At 50.0% G+C, this 15,829-nt stretch overlaps 1 protein-coding gene across 5 annotated transcripts in view; it reads right to left on the minus strand.

The window, feature by feature from the left end:
- Pknox2 (PBX/knotted 1 homeobox 2) overlaps positions 1-15,829 on the minus strand; it is a 268,228-nt gene that overhangs the window by 64,125 nt on the left and 188,274 nt on the right. For 4 of the 5 annotated variants that reach the window (XM_026779163.1, XM_013346330.2, XM_026779164.1 and 1 more), the window contains exon 4: positions 11,237-11,345. The exons of the other annotated variant lie outside the window; for it this stretch is intronic. In XM_026779163.1, coding sequence (XP_026634964.1) covers positions 11,237-11,323 — 87 coding nt within the window. In that variant the 5' untranslated portion in view covers positions 11,324-11,345. The remainder of the gene's footprint in view (positions 1-11,236; positions 11,346-15,829) is intronic. 5 annotated transcript variants of the gene reach the window in all.

Genomic DNA, 15,829 nt, shown 5'->3' on the forward strand with positions numbered 1-15,829 from the left:
TTGTCACCCTGGTCTGGCCCTTGCATTAGACTTCCCGCCACAGAGAGAGGATACACAGTGAAGACGGTGGTCCCCGTCACCCTGGTCTGGCCCCGGTTCTCTCATCGGTCCCCTCTCATGGGCATGTTTGCAGGTGCTTCCAGAGTCCCTGCCACATACTAGGCACTGCACAACGCCCTGGGCTTGCCGAGAGCAGTGCAGGCAGCTTGGAAAATTTGGCAAGATCATTAAACTGGCAGATGAGGAAATTACAGTGTAATTCTCCCAGGCAACGCTGTATGTGGCCAAGTGGACAATCGCTTGGACAGTGAACTATACCTCACTGACGATAATTAAAGGATGTATGTCAGCATCTGGGAAGTTTCTAGGCAAAGGCTATATGCTTTCTTTTGGTTTTCTTTTCTTTTTATTTTTCTTTCTTTTTTTAAACATTTTTCTTGGTGATGGAAAGGCTGTCTAAGGAAATGTTCAACAAATTTGCGGGTGATGAGACACTTGGACCCAAAAGGTCTTTACAGATTTGGACGATAGGGTAAGCCTAATAAGATTATTTTTCATCTAATAAGTTTAAATTGAACACTTCTAAAAATAAAACATAATCAATAGTGTACGTGCAGAACAGGGGAGACAGGGTTAGTATCAATGCATTAACTGATGGCTAGCTCGATATAGCCCAGGTGTAATGTGTCTGTGAACAAGGAACAAGCAAATCCCAACATGAAGTAATGCTATCTGAGGACGCACTAATGAAAGCCCAGTGCACAGAGTGAGGGGGTTAGGACCCTGTTTCCCCTCGGATTAAACAAGTACATGGAGGGACATTCGGAGGACAGCTGTCCAGCATGGTGAAGGGACCCTGTAGTTTGTTGCATGAAGACTACCTGAAAGACGTTGCATGTGGAAGCATGCTGTTGCATGTGGAAGCATGGTTTGGTAAGCAGGGAAAATGGGGGAGACATGAGATTCCCCCCTCAACATCTGAATGAGGGGGTTATGATGGAACACGGGAGTTGTAGGATGTACTCTAGTCCTGATGCAAGCACAACCACAAAGCTTATCTGAGGGGAAAATGTCAATGCACTGGTACACTCGGCTGTGCCCACTAAGTAAATTGTCTGGTGTCCTTGAAGGCATCCAGAGGCCTCTACTAATATGAGCCCATGGAGCAGAGAAGCGTGAGGAAGGTACTCCTCTGCCTGATTGGGGAAAGGTAGTGGAAGGCCCTGATGGGATAAAGATGAATGCTCAGAATAAAAATTAAATCAAAATCGGCCATTTGCAGATCTCCCGAGAGACCCTGAGAGACTGTTAGAGGGTGGGAGAGACCAGAGCTGGTTTGAGAAGGGGGATGGCTCAGAGTTAAGTGTCTCATGGGGGCCGATCCAGCAAAGTCTGCATTTCTTTCTGGTTTGGAGGATGAATGTTTACTTCCAAACAGGTTTCTTTGGCTAGCCATTTCCAAAGACCTGGAATTCAAATAGGACCAGTCACTGTTCACAAGGTCAGAGGCTCTACAGGGATATGGGGTAATTTGAAATCCACTTTAGGGGCAGTAAAGTCTAAAGAGTAGGAGCAGCGGCAGAATCTGGGTGAAGCAGGGCAGGACATGGCTGTTAAATGGCCTCATGGAACGGCCTCTGAAAACTGATGGTTGAAGTTTTCGGGAATTTTGCAAGCTGGTTGATGTCTGGGTGCCTTGAAATTGGCCACGGTGGGAGCACTTACAGCAAGGAAATTGGTGAATGGTGCAAATCAGGGCTGAACCCTCCTCTCCAACCCCTGCCCCAAGAGCTGACTGTTAGTTATTCACCAGCACACCACTAATTCCAGGGTACTCCCCAAGTGACTTCCTTCCACTCTCCTCGGCCTGACATGGGAGGAAACTAGCCTTCATATCCATCCACAAGGCCATTCCGTACATTCCCAGCTGGTCTCAAAGCCACTCCAGACCCTGGCGTTTCCTTTAAGGAAATTCTACCTGGCTCACTGGGGATGAGGCAGGGATGATACTAACACAAACATGCAGCACCGTCCCTTTAAAGGTAGAGGAGGTTAGGACAGAGAGGAGGAGGAAGGCAGAGTTGAGCAGTGCTCTTAGAGCAGACTAGGGGATCAGAAAAGACTCAGGCAAGTGAAGCAGCCTGAACCAGGCCTGGGTTTGATGATCCTCTATGGGTTCTTAGTGACATGTTTTGGCACAAGTCTCCTGACATTATTGTATTTCCCAATGTGGAAAAAATTCCTGCTCTACAGGCTGTGAGGCCTCATTAAGAGGACAAGATCGTGTCTAGAAGAAAGGGCAAGATGGTGTTGGCCCGTCTATGTGATTCTTGCCTCTTTTCTTAGCTGTGGGTGAAGACCCCGGGACCAGCACCTGCCTGCTTCCCTTTCTTCAACATGAAAATTACCAAGCTTCTCTGGGTCCCCAACGTGGAACCAGGGCAGCCCAAACCCCAGAGCTCAAGGACTCCCGTCCCGGTCATTCTCCTTGCTGTCTCCTTCTTCCTTCTGGTGTGAGCGGGGATGATTTCCCTATATGTATGCTTGCGCACCACATGCATGCCTGGTGTCCTCAGAGACCAGAAGAGGATGTCAGAGCCTCTGTAACTGCAGTTGCAGACCCTTGTGAGCTGCCATGTGGGTGCGCTGACTCCAACCTAGCTCCTCTGGAGAGCAACAGGTGCTCTTAGCCTCTGAGCCATCTCTTCAGCTCCCTTGTCCCAGTTCTTAAGTGATTTCTCCTCTCTCCCTCCTCTAAGTGGGAAGAGTTGAGGCCCATGAAATACATGACTAGATATACCGTATCTGGGGGAGCTAAGAGAGCCATCTCTTCTGACAGTCTTGTCTTCATGCCAGGAAGAGTAGAGGAATGTCTGGATGGATGTAAAAGAGGCCAGAAGGTGCCACTCTGGCTGCCTTCTCTAGTGCTTGCACGACACCTTTCCCATTAAACACCTCCCTTCTCCAGTTTCGTCAGCATCTAGGCGAATAATAAAAGGCTGCAGCAGGCTCTCATACTGAAGAGCAATTCTGTGCCGTTCCCCTGTCCACTTTAAGACACGAAAACAGACGTGCACACAGCTGACGAAACTCCTGGGGATCCTTGTTGCCGGTGTCTGTCGCCCTACAGATTTCTCGCACAGAATTTCAAGTCAATTTCCCCAATAGTGACTGTGTTGAAAGCCCTTCTAACAGGTGGAGCCTAAGTAGAGAAGTGTGGAGGGCTTATTAGCCCAAAGTGGCCTACTGCTGTGCTGCTTTTTCTCTTGGAGGCCGCAGAAGGATGGACCCTCCAGGGACCCGAAGCTAGAGAAAAAAGCGGATGACTAGGGGCGTCAACCCTGAGCTCTAAATTGCTGCCAACAGCCAGAGCCCACTGGGAATTCTGCTCTGATATCACGGAGGTGGAAGGCCGTAGCCTTGAGTAGAGAACCCCAGCAAAGTCTCCCTAGAAAGGCGCTGTGCACTGCGGAGAGCAGGGGTATGGGCATCACACAAAAGAAGCCCTGGATCTCACCCTTGATGCTGACTGCTGGGCAACTTTGCCTGTGTAACTTTCCCTTCTGATGCATTATCGGAGGAACGGGAGTGATATTCCTTACCCTCTATCCCTGCTGAGAGGGCAGCTGTCCCTTTGTGGTCCTGACAGAGACACCTCAGAGTGGGCAGGACACCTGCTCTGTGCTTGCATGACTGGGTAGCATGGTTGCAATGATCTGCCAGCTTGTCTGGCTCTCCTGTCAGATTGGAGGATGCGTGAGGGCAGAGGCCAGGTCTTGCCTGTGTATTGCTGTAGCGCCGCTGTCTGACACAGTGGCCACCCAAAACTCTATGGAACTTAGGAGTGGATGGTGAGGAGCAGCTAGGACTTCCCATCATGCACTGCTACCTTTCTAGCTGACCCTAAAGGCCTCGGATCATAATGGGGGAAGTCTCTGACCACACATGGATTGGAGCAGTGGGCACCTTGCCAAGATCTGGAGCTAATGGATCTCGGCAGGATGTGCTGAGGTGGGCATCTCTTTTACACAGGCTCTTTCTGCCTGGGAGACTTGGGCAACTTCTTCAACCTTTCTGATCCCTGTCTATAAAATGGGAAGAATTCTTTATACTTACGGTGAGAGGTGGTTAGAATGGAATGAGGTAATGCATGGAGAAGCAGCTGGAACTTAATAAGCCTCAACATGGCAGTGGCTGTTAACATAATCCTTGTACCTTAAATCCTGCACCCCACTAGCTGGTTGCTTCTCTTCTCCTCTGTGGGTCTGCCCTGGGGTCCTGTGACATCGGTATACCTCCGCCAAAAGAACCCACTCTGTAATACTCCCAGGGAGGTGGGGCCATAGAATGATAGAAACAAACACCACCAGTCATCAACTGTCCCCTTGTGCAGGGGACTCAGTTCCAGCGAGTTCCAGGTGCCCTCTCCACCAGGAGGGCACACAGGAGCATGACAAAGCATGGGCACTCTGCTAACTGCTCCATTGCACTTTCTGGGTTTGGATCGAACCCAGGGCCTTGTGCATGCTAGGCAAGTGCTTTCCCCATGAGCTACCCTTGGCTAAGGGCTGTAGATTCTTTCTTTTTTCAGTCTTCTTTTGTCTTCTCGGAATCCATGCCCCACCCTCTGCCATGCCCTTCCAGGACCCACACCTCCCGGGTTTCCTCACTACACACAGTATTGTTCTTGTGTGTCTTTGATCATATATCTCCTTCAGATTCCTTGCTACAAACCTTGATTCCTGTAACTTCTCAGCACAGACACTTTTAAGACACATCCCTTTCCCAACCTCCTCTGAGCCCTAGACTTGGCAGGAGAAAGTCAGGATGAGCAGTCCTAATGGAGCCCAACAGATTCTGAGCGGGTCCAGCCCACCAAGGGCTTCAAAAGCTCCAGCCAGTAACTGGCACCCCCTCTAGTGCAGGAAAAAGCCAGCATGGGTTCATTTTCCTAGCACCCAGAGACTGCTCGAAGACCTATCTGGGGCCGGGTGGTGACAGCGCCCTTTAAACTCAGCACTTGGGAGGCAGAGGTGGGAGTTGAACTCAGTGAGTTCAAGACCAGCCTGGTCTACAGAGTGAGTTCCTGGACAGTCAGAGCTACACACAGAAAAACCAAAAGAGACCTGCCTGGGAGAGGGTCATTACTTGAAGCCATTTGGGCAGAACAGGTGGGAGGCAGCATCAGGCTTGGCCAGTGCCGACACTCTCCGAAGAGGTAAATAATGAATTAAGAGTTTTCGAAGCTGGGGCCTGTTCACTGAACCCCAGCAAAGGAGACCAGCACTCTACTCCACACTCTCGTCCCTCACACCCCGGGGTTCTGGGCTGCCCCAAAATGGCTGATGATTCCCCTGGCTGCCTCTGTAGGAAGCATCCTCACTTCCTCTCCCAAGAATCCATTCTTTCTTCCACACTCTGCAGGATCAGGTACCCTCGGCCCCTGCCTGTCTGTATCTGTACCCACTCTCAACATCTGTGATATTAAATGAATAGTGGACAGAATTAGTGAGTGATAGTTAAAATGCTCCGGACAAGCAAGATGCTGCAGAGGGCTCCTCAAGATAACTACAGTCACCCTAGGGAGGGGTAGCATTGACAGAATCAGGCAGCACCTGGCAGGAGGAGTTCCTGGGACAAAAGGCCCGAGTCCTTTCCACAGGATCCCTGGGCCAGACAAGTCCACAGAAGAAATAGGGTGCTGCTCAATGGGGGGAGAGGTCTGGACTAATGAACTCATTACACAGGGCGTTATAGGCAGTGGCTTAGAAAAGAGAGTCTTATCAGTTGCAGCCTCCCCCATCCTCCTAACTGTGTACCTGGAGCATCTCTGACAGGAAGCTATAAGAGAGGCCGGGAAAGGGATGGAAACCCTGTCTCATAGGTCTCAGCTTTGTTCAGTTTGGGGGGGGGGATGCGACCACTCCCCTCCTTCCCACTCATTTCCACAGGATCGCTCACTTCTGTCATAGTCCCAAGCCAGTCAATGATTTCCAATAGACCCTTTGGGGAGCCTAACAGAGTCTGATTGTGTGCATGTGTCTATCCGTGTGTGTGTGTGTGTGTGTGTGTGTGTTCTTAGCTGGAAAAACATATCTGATATGCCTATTGTGTTCCTAATAAAAAAGTAATTAAAGTTCAATCCCATCTGGGCCAGAGAGATGTGCAGAAGACGCAGTGAGGAATCAAACCCCAGCATGGCTGAGCAGACGCCGAGAAACCCACACCCCAGGTCCATACTACAGCGTTCACAGGTGAAAGGCAAGAAGGGCAGAAGTTCCTCTTTACCCCTGCAAAAACCAAGGCCCCACTGGGACAGGAACTCCAATTCTACACTTCCAACACATAGTAAACAGTTGGCAAGGCCTGCAGGAAGCACTCAGCGTTTGTTCAAGAAGATGAGCGAATGCAAGCCATCATTACTGAAATTACTCGCCTGGGTTTGTGGACTATAGCAGAAACAGGGCGAGTGTCGTCCCAAGATGCGTGGCTGCCTGCTGTGGTGGACATCTTACTCTCCAGGAATCCTGGTGTGTTACTCACCTAGCCCCTCCTGCTAGGTCCCAGGGACACTGAGTCTCCAAAGATGGTATAGGAAAGGACACAGCATGTACAGTGCTCCTCAGCCCTGCTGTTGACTTGAATCACCTGTTCCCCGGTTTATTTTAGGCTTTGCATCCTTGGGCTGCTAACTATTTTTGTAGCTGTTTGGGATACTTGTCCTACTTGGAGACAGGAAGTTAGACAATAAGATCTCTGTTTCTGGTGATGGCAGAAACTGAAGTAGTATGTTAATCAATAGCAAAACCTAAACTAGGTTCTGAGCATGTTTATTATGGGCTTTTTAGTCCTGGGACCGGTCCATCATCTCCTATGCAGGGGCAGAAAGGGCCCAGCTAGAACCTGGAGTTTGCTTTTGCCTTCTCTGCAATGAAGAATCCAGGTCTAAAGATATGGGTGGCCCAAGCAGGCAGGGAGAAAGGTCACTGAATATAAAGGGAAAAAAGGCCCACAACAAAATAAAAGAGAGAGAAGAATCTGTTTTGATGAGTCAAATCAACGGAAGATGGGTCTCCCATATGGTCCCTCGGGTGTTGCCCCCGGGGGCAGGGGGAACTGTCAATCATAGCTACAGAAAAGGCTTAGGAGAACTTTCAAAGCAGATGAATTAACTCTATGCTGCAAAGTGAATGTGTTTCACAGGCAGCTGAGCAGAGGACCCTGCAAGGCAGGGGGCTCCTGGCCTTAAAGAGATGAGAGGGATGTAAAGGAGTGTGACAACATCTGAACCTGCTTGCCCAGCACAGCTGCAAGGCCTGGATGGAGGCCATTCACAGCCAGGGGCCCCATCCACCCCCTTCTGCCTTGTTAATGAAACCAGCATGGGGATCCTAATGACTGATCAAAGCCCAGCCAGCTTCCCCAGGCCTGATGCACCCCTGGTTCTGCTTGGAGCATCAGGGCTAGAAGAGAGAGGGGAAGCCGGGGAAGTGGGGCAAGAGAGGATTCTGTGGAGTCTGGCCTCTGGCTCGTCTGACCTTCCCTTGCAGGAAGGGAGGAAAGCATCATTTTGAGCCTGGATCTATGAGTGCAGTTTCCTTGGTTCCTGACATAGTTCTCTTTACTCCAAGGGCTGCAGAGAGACAGAGCAGTGGAATTCTGTTTTTATCAAAGGGCTTCCTTCTGAGTTGCTGTCTTGTGCCCTCTGATGAACAAGGAAGCCGGTCCCGAGGAAACTGTCAGAGTCCCTCTCAGAGCAAGTTTTGTCATGTCGTTCCGTGTCAAGTCCAACCTACCTGCCTATCATTTATTCCTAATCTCCCCTACCCACTGAGTGCCACATTCACCAGAGCTGAAAAAGGATCCATTAAGATTTCTGCTTCCTGGTCAAAAGCTCATGCAGCAGGGTTTGCTGGAGATGCACAGACCGAGAATATTAAACACTGAATATCTACACCAGTAGACCAGATGATTTAAGTATGTGTCTTGCCTGTAAACCAAGAACACTTATGGAACAGTAGGCATGTGTCTGTGTTTGAGGAAGGGTAGGGTGGGGCTTGCTGTCTTTTGCTTCCTGGGGCTCGGTAAGGGTGGAGAAGCTGCTGCCCTCACTAGCAAATCCGTTTCCTGGATTTGCTGATGGAGCTACAGAAGGGAGAACTTGGCATGGTGGAAGATGCTGCACGGGCATATGCTGCCTGACAAGAAACAGAAAGACTTCCAGGTATTTCTGAGGTGGAAAGAGAGGATATGAACACCTTCTATACAACTAGAACTAGGAGTCACAGGGTGGTGGATACCACAAGAATCCTAGAAAAGAGAGCAGAGTGACATTTGCTGGTATTTTATAAATATATAATAAAGGGACATGACTTTGAGGGTTCTATTTAGAGTTGGCAGCAATTCTGGTTAGTAGTGGAGGCTGTAGAAATCTCAGTGACTGTGATGGCCAGGCCCACTGTGACAGAGATGCATAAGAACAGAAACAGTGATCTAGAAATCATCACAATGCATTCAACTGAGGGTCCATGCATCTGCTTCATACCTCCCTGTAGACAACATTTTCTTTAACCAATCCTTAGAGAACTCTGAGTTTGAGCAGTCCCCCCGTATCTCTTCAGTGAATAAAATGAGGGTCTGGATCAAGGGCACAGACACAGCATATCGGAACTAAGGTGTTACAGTTCTTTTTTTTTTGTTTTTGTTTTTTAAAAAAAGACAAAAATATACTGAAGAGCGATCTAAAGAGAAAGCAGAGTATGAGGTATTGGAGTTACACAGTAGAGGGCGCTGTCGCTTCAACGGAATTCAACAGAAAGCCAAGCGAAGGAAGGTATCTGCTTGAAGGGTTCTACTGGGTTGTTGTTTTTGCAGTTTCTAAATATACAGTTAGTCTTCAGAGTATAATAAACAGGATGATGTCCTTATGAGAAGTCACAGAGTTTCCCCCGGACAAACTCAAACAGCCCAGAGAGCTAGGAGCTACTTAGCCACCGTACCACTTTGGCTTATGCCCAAATAGCATGGGGCCGTAACCATTAATGCTGCTCTACTAAAATGGAAAAGGAAAAAAAAAGTCTCCCTCCTTTTTAATAACTTTATTCCCCAAACTTCAAGATGAAAATTGCCAAGTTAAGAACTTGCCTAGAAAAAAATTCTAATTTATTATAAAGAAGGTCCGGGGCTTGGGAATTTTTTAATGCAGATTCCTAATTTTCCAAAGTGACAGTCTCCTGTGCATTTGAATAGATTATGCTCAGTATTGCTAGCCCTTAGCACAACGGGAACATTATTAAAACGATTGCATGGGTCTCCGAGGAGTGGCTCTGCTTCTCGCTCCCTTTCTCATTTTGGGGACTCCATATCAGAGACTGTCCATTCCTTGCCTGTGAAAGAAACTGGGTTTCCGGGGAGGTGACAGAGAGTTGTGTCACATAGGGAACAGAAGTCACCGATTAGACCTGAAGGGGTAATGAAAGAGTTTCTTGAGAGTCCTCCATTTAAGATGAGTCCCCTGTGTGCCTGACCCACGGTCCTATTATAAGGCCAGGCTTTCCCAAAGACACCGTGTCAGAGAGCAGCTGGTTCTTTAGAATAATGACATTACAAGGGAAATAGAGCAGAGTTTTCCCCTGAGAAGCTGGAGTTAGCTCTTGAAAGCTGAGAGGGAGGAAGGCAGGGGGACTCGCTGCATGGAATGCCAGTGGCCAAGCTCACCCTGGCCCTGAAGAACAGGGAAAACGACCTTTGGGGGCATCTAACTCCAAAGGCCAGTATCCCAGGACCAGAGAAAGCAGCATTTCTTCCACAAACCAGAAGCTGCCAGAGCCTCTGTTTGGAAACCTTACTCCCTGCTTCCTTCCACCCACTCCATCTCCGCCTTCACGGTTCTTCTACAACCTCCATTCTCATCCCATTTCTTAACGTTGAAGAGCTCCGGAGAAAGAACGTGAAGGTGTGGTGTAGAACAAGCCTGGAGGCTAAAGAACGGGTGCCGGGAGGTCACTGAGTGATGAGGGTTTCTGTACTTTCGGGGGAGGAGTCAGAAATGGTCAGCAAAGAGGTCTCACACCATCTGGCAACTTCCCTGAAGTTGGGAGTGACATTGTGTGCAGGGCAGCTGCACTGGGCTTATATGGAAGATGGGGCATCAGGAAGCCATAGGTCCTGGTGGGAACAAAGCCCTCTGCCCTGTCTCCACACCTGAGTACTCATTTTCACGTGGTCTGTGAGGATGATTGTGTTTGAAATGCTGGCTGGTGTATAAGGGATGGAGAAGGTCAGAGGAGGGGCGGGGGCTGCAGAGAAGGCGCAGGAGGGCCTCCCTTTGCTAAAGGCCAAGGGGACCTTCTAGTGGGCGCAGTTCACATGCCACTCACCCAGTAGGTAATTATTGAGCTGATATGAACTGACCAGACTTGCTCCTAGAGAAAAGATGAGAACACCAGGTAAAGGCCCCCAAAGGGTACTCTCCTGTGAAAGCATAGCCCCAGAACTTAGGCTTTTGGAGACTCAGGGGCCTGTGGGAGACACCTAAAGTCTAGAGACAAGAAGGGATGGATCTCAGGGACCACAATAGCCTAATCCACTCAAGGTGGCAGCTTCCTGGGGAAAAACAAAACAAAACAAAAACCCCAGAGGGACCAAAGTGGTGGGAAGACACTGCTCTTGAAGATCACAGGTTTTGCAGCCAGGGAGGGAGTTTCAGAAGAATAGGGAGCTGAACTAATGATGGAAGACAAGGGCTGGGGAAGGGGAGTTGAAGTCATGGACCAAGATTCCTGCTTTTTCTAGGCAGAAGCCCAGTGGAACCCCAAGAGATTCTTCTAACAGGCAGGTAGCCAGGCACTGCTCTGAAGGACTCAAGAGACCAGGGGAAGGGAGGTCTGGTCCTGGGATAAATGGGAAGTCTCCTAAACACAAGCTCATCGCATACCGAGATCTCCAGTGTGAATTTTGCCCTAAGCAGAACTAAGGGCTTTCGTTGTTCTTTTCAATGTCTGCAGGGAGAGAGTGGCAGACAGACTCCAGGCTATGGTCCTGGTGACAGAATTAACCTAGGCAGTGTCGGAGCCTGGTGTTTTGTCAAGTCCGATGTCTCTTCAAGGATCTGAATTCTCCAGACCAGACTCTACAGAGAAGCCTCCCCAGGGCTGACGGGCTAAAGCTCAGGTTCCACCCTCGCGTGGGATTTCCAAGACTATGGTACCTCCCCATTGTTCCCTGGCACACTCACCTGGGGGCTGTCCTGGTAGGGTGGGGGAGGGACATTCTGCGTGGCCATCATTGTCAGAGCTGGGGCTGGGGAGGCATGTTGCATCATGGGATTAATTCACATGGAGGATCTGCGGGCAGAAGAAAAGGGGCCGCACCATTAGTACAGGATACAGGCAGCCCAAGGAACTAACGATCTCCACGTTTTTTTGTTTGTTTGTTTTTTGTTTTCTCTTTCACCTGAAACACCTGGATTTGATGGGATATGCGGGGATTGGAGATTCTTCAGGGGAACGAATCAGAACGGTGGGAGGGGGCTAGGTAGAGAGGGGTTTGACTCAAAAAAAGTAATATTCAAACGATATGTAAAACAATCGGTACCCCGCAGTGATGCTTTGCTCAGCATCAGCTCAGGCCTGTTTGGCAAAGGGGACGCAATGGGTAGCTTGGCTGGTGGCAGGGCTACCCGTCCCTCCCACCCTTTGATGAGGGCGCCCCTTGCTCAACCCTTCCCAGGTATTCAGGCGAGCCTTCCATCAGCATTCCCCTAGGCCACCTGCTACCACACTCTGGGTCTCCAAGCCCCAGGCTTGCCCTCCCATGTGTGCTCATCATACCCCCTAGTGGTAGCAAGGGGCATGGGCCATCTGCCCTCTTGAAGACCAATCCAGAGGGGATGTGCCAGGAGGTTTTGGGGGCGGGTGGGAAGAACAGGAAAGCATTAATCACTTCCTGGTTTTCTTAGATTCATACTGTGACCAGGACTTTCTTCAGTTTTGGTTCAATATAGTTACCAGTATGTAGAGCCATAATGCCTCTTACATAGACAGGGGCAGATCATGAGGGGTGTGTGTGTGTGTGTCTATGTGTCTGTGTGTGTCTCTCTGTGTGTGTCTATTCCACTGCACCCCACACCACCCCCTCACCAGTGCACGAACTGCCCCCTGAGGGCTTCAAAGTTTATCTTTGAGCTAGATCATGGTTTGTAAGCCGAGCCAGTCTGGCAGTGCCACCCCAGGAAACAGAATGCCCAGAGAGATGCTGAGCTGCAATGGATGCCCTGAAATATTTAGAGACAAACACACTGTAGCTGCTGATACAGCTCTGTCCAGGATGGGGTAGGAAAGCCTAGGAACATGGGGCGGGAGAAATTGTTAGTTAGAAGTCTCTGTGAGCCAATGTTCAGACTTCCCTGTCTCTCCCTGAGGGCATTGGAAGGGGGTGTGTGGGTCCATCCATCTACCCCTTCCCAGAACCTTCCAAAATGTCCACATACCTAAAGTCTGTAGCAACCTAAAGGCGTCTTAGAGGTGCCATTAAAAAAAGATGTGGGTCTCTGGAGAGAGAGAGAGAGCATGTGTATCTCTCTGTGTGTGTATATGAGTGTGTGTGTGTGTGTGCGCGCACGCGCGTGCACGTGGCTGTTGCTATTACCGCTCTTTTCAGGAAGGGAAGGAAAGAACTTCCCTGGCCTGAGCGGAGTCTCCAAAGTACCAGGCATGCCTTGACCTCAAGAAGCACATGCAAAGCAGTGGGGATTCATGTTTCATTCAACAGATGCTTATCACATATCGACTCTGTGCAGGGAACTGTGCTCAGGAGTGGGCAGGATGGATGAACGCGGCCAGATCTTCTCTCCAGGGGGTACGGTTGGTGGAGGGAGGTGATAATTTGGCAGGAAAGAAGAAAGTAAAGTGGGGGTGGGGCTGGCAGGGCAGGGAGCAACAGCTTCTCCTAGGCTGAGCGAGCATCTTGGCTTCGGAGGCCTATGCACACTCCTCGGCCTCAGAAGACAGGCCACTGAGCTTGCCTTGCAACCGTCTCTACAAGATGGTCTAGCCTTTGCACAGGCGCCCAGGAGAGAGCGAGGGGGAGAGAGAGCCTGTTTCCTCTGCCAGGACAATATCTAGCTTTGTCTTCATGGCCAGGCTTTTGGGTTGTTGTCAGCTTCAGGGAGCAAGGGCAGACTGGAGAGAATTACAGAAGGAAAAGGAGGAGGCATATTATTTCCTCCTCCGCCTCTCCCTTTGCAGTGTATGAGAGGGATCCCAGGATGCTATGTTGTTCTATGTCTGTACTCCACCACTGACCTACATCCCTGGGCCAGAGGCAAATGTCCTGAGACATTAGAAAGACCTTCCGAGTGAAGACCCTTGATGCGAACCGTGTGTGGTGACACACATCAGTAAACCTAGCACTTGGGAAGCAAGGCAGGAAGTCACAGCAAGTTTTGAGGGCAGCCTTGTCTATATACTGAGTTTCCAAGCCCCTGGGGCTACATAGTGAGATCCTGTTTCCTTACCCTTTACCCTTCCATCTCCCCCAAAAGACTTGATAATAAAACAAGCTCTCTTTTGAAACCTGGGAGAATAAGGAAATAGAGATCCTGGGAGATAATAAGAACTCTGTTAGATAAAACAACTTTGATGGGGTCTAGAGTTTGGGACTTTGTACGGGATGGGAATGAGCCAGGACACGCACCCCAACACACACACAAAGCACCAATCTTAGATGTTCAGTTACCGAGGGAAAAAAGGGGGGGGGGGGTTGCCAGGGTTGCAATACCAGAAGTCTCCGGAAGAGGGCGCACAGGGCAGAGACACTCCCGGAGTAAAATCTAGGAAGGTTTTTCTCAGCCTGTTGGGGCAACTGTTTCTTTTAACATTGGGTTTGAGTCTGTTGGTAACTTCATTCCATAAGTAAGAAACTCATAGTGAAGTCAAGGCAAAAAACTCCCCAGAACTAAAAGAAAAAAAAATCAAAAACTCAAACAGGAGAATGTTGGTAAAACAGAAAAGTCACAAATCCCTATCCTTTTGTTCCCGATCCCATAGTGGAAGCAGGGTCAGTTAAGAGAAATACCCCTCGATAATGTCCTCTGCAGGGCGGGGAAGGATAGCTCCGAGTGCTCTGCTTCTAGAATCAACCATCCACAAGGCGGAGAAATTTTTTTTTTTAGTTCTCAATCTGAGCCAAGATGGGCAGCAGGGAGTCTTGATGGCTCTGGCTCCTCCCCTTCTCTGGAGTCACCATAAGCCCCTAAGCCACTGCCCACTGCCCTCTAAGGATTTCTCCCGCAAGAGAACTGGAGGCCTTTTCAAAAGAGGCTTAAGTTACTCTCAGCTCGAACAAGCACAGAAGCTTCTGGAAACTTGACCCTCCGGAGCTCAGCTGTCTTGAGACCCCCGCCCCCATGCTTATCCAGGAGACTTGCTGTACCCTTAATCCCTCCACCCACACACGCACCCCCATCCTGCTTGATCCTCCTTGAAAGGGCATACGCCCCATCCTGGAGAGGAATGTGGGGATCCAACTCATCCGGTCAGGTTCTGGAGGTGGGGGGGGGGGTCCTTCAGCAGTAGCTGGGGTCTTGGACCTTTGGGGAAACCTGCTCTATGCAGTTTCTTTGGCAGCAGAAAGAGGACCCAGTTCACGCACGGCTCAGGGCTCCAGGGCTCCACGGTTTTATTCAGCGGTTCTGAGGCCCTGTCCAGAGGCCCTCTCGTTTCTGTCACCAGACACCACACCAGGGCATTCAAGGAACTACAGCCAAGGCGGTAATTGGAGGGCTCTGAGGAACAGTTACCCCGGAGAATTCCTTGCTCTGTAGGCTCTGCTTGAGAATTTTCGCTTTGATGCCGAAACCTGTACTATGAAGTAACTACAGGGTGGGGGAATCCCACGCAGCACTCAACTTCACAAGATATTCAGCAGGAGGCGATTTGTGTCTCTGATACTGTCACCAAAAGGAGCCAAAAGTGCCATTTTTGTAGGCCCAGGAGTCAAGTGAGGTAGTGGGGGAGCAGGGCCACAAAGGCGGGTACAGATGATTCTCCAGTTTGGGACACGGGAATGTGCAGCTTAGGGATGCCCCTCTCCCTGCCTTCACAGCTCTAGCACCCCAGAGTCAGCGCCACGATGCCCTCAGACTGGAGCCCAAACTCCAGAGTGTTGACAAACACAGGCTTAGAAAAAAAAATTGCCAAGCTCGTTAGAAGGAGCTCATTAGGACTTGTTGACATGAAACCCATTAGACCAATTAACATTCCATTAACGGCCCGGGGCACCAAGGGGTTAATGCTGCTGGGCAGTAATTGGGCAGGGGTGTAGGGGTTGGGGGCTCAAGGCCTTAAGGATGAGAAACAAAGTCTAATTGGGAACTGTCTGGCCAGCTGGCCTGACAGCATTTGTTCCTGGCCCCTGACCCTAGCGGGGACTAAATTGTATCCTTGCATCCGGTGCTGAGGTAGGAGAAGGAAGGAAAGACCAGATTTGCTCTGGCCCCTCCCTGTCACGCTCCTCGGCTTCAGCAGGGAGACGGCAGGTGGTTGGCGTAAGAATGAGGGGGAGGGGCACTTCCATCCTCTGACCCTGATGATTCTGCTTTCATCGTGTCGTCCCCTCCTCCTCCCCTCTGGTCTTGTTTTAGTCACCTTATTTTATACTTTATTTTTGGAATAAGGGTCTCCCTTAGGTAGCTCAGGCTAGCCTTGGACTCACCATCCTTCTGTTTGGAGTGTTGGGGTGGTCCTGGGGATTCTGCCCACCCTCCAATAAACAGTTAAGAGAGCTCTCAGACCACCCTCTAGGAAACCCTGCTTTCTCCTCCTCCCTC

The sequence above is a fragment of the Microtus ochrogaster genome, chromosome 5, assembly GCF_000317375.1.
Source record: "Microtus ochrogaster isolate Prairie Vole_2 chromosome 5, MicOch1.0, whole genome shotgun sequence".
Lineage (NCBI taxonomy): Eukaryota > Metazoa > Chordata > Mammalia > Rodentia > Cricetidae > Microtus > Microtus ochrogaster.